The following is a 6,774-nucleotide window of genomic DNA, read 5'->3' as shown; positions in this document are numbered from 1 at the left end:
ATCAATATACTTTGAGGGGTACTCCAGTGATTTAATACAGCACCCCCATTAAATTGGGTGACTTTTGAGAAACAATTATCCTGATGTTTAGTCCCTTGTTCAAAGGATAGGCTCACAGTGTTTCAATGATGCTAATGTGTACGTTAAAACAGTTTTTGATTGCTGTAATCATCCCAATGGTCATAGTCATTAAGAGATCACGTCTTAACATGTTTCAATAAGCGATCGACAGAATCCACAGTCCTTGTTTTGAGCAATACATCAGTATATTCCATTTTTATTGAAATTGTATACCATCCTTCAGTAGTCTTGAGGTAATAAATAAAATCAAGTGGGCGTCTTCCATTGTTTCAAGAAAGACCTTTGCAAACCTACACTTTTAATAAAGGTTGACAACTGCTGGATCCTATTCAGTACCTCCCATAATGCAACTCTGTAGCGTTTTTTTCTCAGACTCTCCCTGCCTTAGGTCTTTCAATCTCCACAACCCACGTTTGGGTTTCTGTTCTGAATGTGTGATCTCAGGATCATTCAAGTCATGCCACGTGTCTCAAATATAACTAATACTAGTGACTATTAGATTCAACATGTATAATTGGTGGACTGCCCCTTTTTAAAAAAGTTCTGTGTCCTTGAAAAAAAACCCCACTGATGTGCAATTGGTTAATCAGTCAAATTAAAAACTGACCGCCCACTTCAGGATTCCTAACTACGAAGCATGGCATCAGATTAAGGATTAAGTGTACTCGTGGGAAAATCCACCCCAAAACAGAATTCATAATGACCTGACCAACAACCTAAAGCATGTCTTTGTCCTGAATGTATGCCCATAAAGAGTCAGCTGATTCCTGAAAATATATCAACATGAATGCTACTTTCAGCTTCTATGTCGAGATGTTCTCTCACCACCTTGGTCATCACGTGATAGTTTGTTTTATGAATGAATTTGGACTTTTTTTTGTTTTGAACCACCTTGAGCATCATTTTGCTAATTTTCATACTTGGAGTGCATCATCTCCCTCGTGGTAATACCGCCTGTTATCGCTGAAAAGCAGCTAATCTTATGGCAAAGCTGATGAGGATGTTTTCTCCACCAACGCCAACACCACCTCCTCCTCCTCCTCCTCCTCCTCCTCCTATGTATTCCAAAACTACAGCCTCCTCCCTCCCACCTTGAAAGCCCGGCTCCAAGGAGAGGTTATGGATGATGAGACTCCAAATGAGGAGGGTGCAGAGCTCCCTTGCTACTCTCACACAGAAACCAAAGAGAGTGTCTGAGTGTGAGAGGGGGTGGGGTGGGGGGTGGGGTAGTGTCGTCAGCTATCTTCGTCACTGTGACTCGGAGACAGAATAGAGCCCAGAGCCCTCCCCTTCTCCTCCCGCATCCCCACCTTCTCTCCCTCAGCCTCCACACCATCAGCCAGCCTGCTCTCAGTCATTCTGCCTGCGCACAGCTGAGGCTCCACATCCTTCACCAGCCTCCTCCTCCTCCTCTCTCTTCTCTCTCTCTCTCTCTCACTCTCTCTCTCTCTCTCTCACACACACACACACACACACACACACCTCTCAGCTGCTGCATGAACGGCATCTGCTTCAACTCTGAGAGGTAAGAGGAGCCAACAACAAAAAAGAAGAAGAAGAAGAAGAAGGAAAGAAACCCAGAATATGAGGATGAGTGTGTGCCGTCCCACTCAGACCGTACGGAGCTTCGCGCCCCCCTGCTCCTCCTCCTCCTCCTGCTCCTGAGCGGCAGCAGCAACAGCAGCAGCATCGGGTCCGTCCCCTCTGCCTTCCAGCTGGCCCCGGACACTCCGGCCCCGGCAGAGCCCACCCCGACCCAGGCCACACCTCGTCCGGACCCCTGCGAGGGGAGACCATGCCTCAACGGGGGTTGTGCCTGGCCCTCCCGTCCACTGGCAGGCCAGAGGACACCTGGGAGTACACCTGTACCTGCAGCCAGGGCTTCACCGGACGCAACTGTGAGGTAAGGACACATTTAAACTTAATGTCATCCACACAGGGTTAATATTGTGCTGTGCTGTGCTGTGCTGTGCTGTGCTGTGCTGTGTGTGTGTGTGTGTGTGTGTGTGTGTGTGTGTGTGTGTGTGTGTGTGTGTGTGTGTGTGTGTGTGTGTGTGTGTGTGTGTGATCTTATTCTAGTTTAGGTTTTGCTTGAGAGGACAGATACTGAATGAGCTTGTGGTAGTAGACTATGAAGGAGAAGACGTAAAGGTTGTTCCGTGGTTGAATTTCTTTATAAAGCAACAAAATAAAAAGCACTTGCCCTTTATTTGTATTCTGATAGCAATTTGTGTTTCTTTTTTGTATTTGGGCTTATTAGAGTCACTGGGATCCATTATCATTCATTATTCATTATCATCATATCTCAAGGGGTTCAACTTGGCTGTGTGTGTGTGTGTGTGTGTGTGTGTGTGTGTGTGTGTGTGTGTGTGTGTGTGTGTGTGTGTGTGTGTGTGTGTGTGTGTGTGTGTTTGGATTTGCATGCGAGCCGTACAGTAGATGACGGCATGTGTGAATGCGTTCTAGCTCTGCTGTTCTCCGATGGTTTCTTTTTTTAATGGGAGCATGTGCTGTCACCGAGACACGGAGACGAATGCTGCGTTGCTGTGGCAACAAGAAGGAAGAGCAGCAGTGAGATGCGAGTGAGAACCTGAGATTTGTGTATGTGTGTGTGTGAGAGTATAAATACTGTGTGATATGTTGAGTATTTTGGACATACTGCATTTCTCCCTATGATGTTTGGTTTTTTACATCTGTGCAAACCAAAGAATTGCAAAGTTAGAGTAAATCCTGTGGTAATGTTAAATGTATTCCTAATGCGCACTCTCTAATCATTTGTATGATTGATACAAACCCAAGTATGGGTGAATCTTTTAACATCTGGGATAAGGCCAAAGGTCCAGTCTCCACACTGCATTCCTTAATCGGAACATCTGGACGTCATGAATAAGTGCTTTTCTGTTGTAGGTTTCACAAAATCTCACAAGTTATTATGTCTGTCTGGGTAAAGCTACTGTTTAGCAATTCACTCAACCATTCTGCATGATATCATCAGTTGAAATCAGCTCATCATCAGCCTCATGCAAAAATACAAAATAGATTCGAGCACCAAACCCAAGATCCACTTACAATCTTTCTTTTTTTTTTTGCTTACAACTGCTCCTCGTAGCCTTCATCATGTTTGGATTTGGTTTAAAAAATCATTTAATAAGCGTTTTCTTTTATGGAAGTCTGCAAGATGTAGATTCCACTGCAGATTTTTCTCTTTTTTGTCGCTCCGTGCCTGCTGCTCCTCCAGGTGTGAGTCCCTGGAAAAAAAATGCATGAATATGGCTGATAATAAAACATTAGACTTGCAGGATTGATTCAGTTGCATCACATTGAGTTTCTAGCTCTTCCTCCATAGAAGATGGTTTCTTTTACCTTCTGCGACGTTTTTACACGTCCATCTAGTCAAGGACATTTAAAGTTCTGAAGCATGTTAATTCAGAACGGTATTGATCTCCACATAAACCTGTTCCTTTGATGAATTGCATGTAATTCATTAGAGCTTTACAGTAGCTTTACTGTGGCTGAGCCTCGGTAGCATTAGGCTCAATAGGTATGAGTCATGCTGGGGTGAAAGAGAGCATCCGCCAGCAGCAGAGAGGATAACTGAGTCTGCTGCAGCATCACGGAGGGAAACGGCAAGGTGACCGGGTGAACTTTAGCAGAATCACCAACAGGTGGCAGCCATATCCCCCCTTGTGTTTACCTGTGGATATGCGTAGAGTATGTTTGCTCGTCTTGTGCATGCATGCTGGGTCGTTTATGACAATGGCAGGTATGTAAAGGTGAGCATGCTGCTGGTGTGCAGGCCTTATATTGAAGCCATTTAGTGGAGCGTTCAGCAGCGGCCTGATCACTGTCTCCTTGACTGTCCTGGTTTCATGTCTAAGAATAGAGAGCAGCTAGAGTTTGTTACCTCTGCAGCCTGCTTCACTTCACTGTGCTCTGCTCCACACAAACCTCTGAGGACCATGTTGTCGCACAGCCCGAGCTGAGGCTGGACAGTATTTCCATATTTATTCATGGTAAGACGAAGCAAACATCTCTCACTGGGCACCTTGCCCACAATCCTCTTCTGCTGGTAAATCCTGAGACAACAACTTCCCGTCTCCAGCTTGACTCCTCTTATGCGTCAAATCTCAGGTCCGGAACCGGCCCCCAAAGACAGGGCCGAGGGGAATCATTGATTTTCGCTTCGCTTGTTTCTTCTCCATGGAAACTGGAGCGGCAGTCAATTGAGATTTGGTAAAAGGCCTGATTGGCTGAGCGCTGTGCTGGTTGTCCTCCTGCATGCGTCACAACACAGATGGTCCAGTGAGGAAGGAGGAGGAGAGATCGAAGAAAGAGATAGCAGTGAAGGAAGGAGGAGAGATGAGTCTTGAGGAGAGTAAAGTCCTGGTTTGGGGGCTTAGTGAAGAAATGCTGTTGTAAACTATAGTGTCGTGTGCTCACCCTCCTCGCCGCCTCCCTCTTCTTTTATTTTAAATTCTATGTGAAACCTGGGGCGCCATGCACAAAGCAGGATTAGAGCAAACATCTGTAAAACTCAACTTGAATTGTAAAGATAAGGATTAAATCCCATGACTGGTGATTTAAAGATATTTCAACTGATGTTTTCTGGCTACATTGCTAATCCTGCTTTGTGACTTGCTGTGTTTTAAATGTGTCAAAGCAGCTAATGCAAACCACAGCAGCGGGCACCAGGGGAAAACAAAACCCCACTCTACTTGTTAAACTCGCTGAGTTTTAATATAATCCTGCACCTTTCTTTCTGGACGGCAGCCTGTAAACTGTCCTGTTGGAATTCACTACCAGTGGCCTTTCTCTGAGTTATTAGCTTCTCAGCCTCTGGCTTATTCATTATTGAAAGGGCCTGTTGTGCACCCTGATAGATTTGGTAACTTGCTCTACAACACAATATGGCCGTGGCAGTGCAAAACAGCCATCTGTCATGAAGAAAGTCCAGGGAGCTCTCGCATAGGCTGCTCAGCCACTCAGATAAAAGAAAGCAGTGGATCATAGCAGAATTTTGCAGATTAAAGTTAAGTTTAACAGCTCCAGCATTATGAACACAGGATGCATGTTTTATTAGCTGCAACCAGCAGCTTTGTATTATTCTCTGTCAGTTAGTTGGTGTACAAAAATGTCGCCACCATAAGTTTGGCAGCCTCAGTTTTCGTCCTGAAATTTGGCATGGAGATCAAGTGTTTGTGTGAATGTGTTTAAATGCACGTACGCAGCTACTGCGAGGTAACGCTTGTTTGACAGTTATTTGTGAAAAAGGTGATATCTCCAAGGAAGCACAGAAGTAATTTCGCTGTTACTGCAGTCGACAGTTCTGCCTCAACTTAATAAGCTCGCTCAGTGCAGTGTCAGAGCTTTTTTTTATCCTTGATGATTTTTAGGTGTAAGCTCATCACTGTTCCTTCTCTCGACACCTATATGTGCTGTCTCACTCACAAGTACCTCTGTTTCACTGATTTATAAGCATCATATAAGTTATTGCTTCTTACTGTGATATTTGGATGTTTCCTGTCCTACCACCACTGACTCTGTGTAAGAACGTATGGACGTGGTTGTTTGATATTTAGAGAGTTAGCTCGAGAGTTATAGATGAGAAGAATGATTCCTCTTTCATGTTTGTATGGCAAATATGGAGCTACAGTGGTTAGCTCAGCTTAGTCCAGGACTGGAAACAGCCAAATTCAGTTTAAGGGGTTATATGTGGGATAATTCCTTGGGTGTAGCATTGACCTCCAGACTTCAGGGAGTCACCGCTCCCAACCAGCAAATAGTCGCTGTTAGGAAGTCCTAGCATCCCGTCTTTATGCTAAACTAAGATTACTACTTGGCTTAAGCTTAATATTTAAGAAACAGACATGAGAATGTTATATCTTGTTAGTTTAATCTGTAACAAAATAGAAGAATAACAACGACACATTGTGGTTTTACTGGAGGACTACTACGTGGTCACTTCCTAGCAGAAAACACGATTTTAATTTTTAACAAATAAGATATAACTTCTTTATAAATGAGCTTCAGAGGTGCTTGTTGGCAGATTTTGTTAGCTTTAGGCAGAACAGCTGTTTCACCTGTCCATGGTATGCTACATTAACCCTCTCCTGCCTGGGTCTAGCTTCATATTTAGTGCACAGATGTGAGAGCGGTATCAATCTTCTCATTTAACTCTTTACAAGAAAGCAAGTGTGCATTGCCTAAAATGTTGAACTGTCCTTTTAAGCGTGTTGCCTTATTTGTCAATTATATCTGTGACATCATCTGCAGGATCAACATCTATGGTGAGAGGATGGATGCTGACTTTTAAATTGAAAATCATACAGTTTCACATGTTTAAAGTGACAGTATGTAACATAAGATGCACCATGTTATCAAAGAAGTGGATCTAAATAGCATTGTGAGAAAAGGGTCTATGTGTGTGTGCGTGTGCATGTGTGCGTGTGTGCATGTGTGTGTGTGCATGTGTGTGCATGTGTGTGTGTGCATGTGTGTGTGGCGGTCAACTCTTTTCTCCCAGGGCTATTCACTCTGCTGCAACAGATACAGCCTGAGCAGCAATCAATTAAGCTGAGCTCAAAGCTCATCACCAGCCTTTGGTCTCTTTGATATCCCTGTCTTGTTAGTCAGAGGGTGTGTGTGTGTGTGTGTGTGTGTGTGTGTGGTTGTGTGTGTGGACTCTCATATCCT

General features: G+C 44.2%; 1 protein-coding gene across 1 annotated transcript in view; it reads left to right on the top strand.

Moving 5' to 3' along the window:
- The first annotated feature begins 1,618 nt into the window (after positions 1-1,618).
- The window catches only part of dner (delta/notch-like EGF repeat containing), a 49,173-nt gene continuing 44,017 nt past the window's right edge, over positions 1,619-6,774 (top strand). The window contains 3 exon segments of the mRNA XM_054602988.1: positions 1,619-1,719; positions 1,722-1,890; positions 1,893-1,984. Coding sequence (XP_054458963.1) covers positions 1,666-1,719; positions 1,722-1,890; positions 1,893-1,984 — 315 coding nt within the window. The 5' untranslated portion in view covers positions 1,619-1,665.

Source organism: Anoplopoma fimbria, chromosome 1, assembly GCF_027596085.1.
Source record: "Anoplopoma fimbria isolate UVic2021 breed Golden Eagle Sablefish chromosome 1, Afim_UVic_2022, whole genome shotgun sequence".
In the NCBI taxonomy this organism is placed as follows: Eukaryota; Metazoa; Chordata; class Actinopteri; order Perciformes; family Anoplopomatidae; genus Anoplopoma; species Anoplopoma fimbria.
Note: the sequence above shows the minus strand (reverse complement) of the source record. Positions and strands in the feature narration are given on the sequence as shown.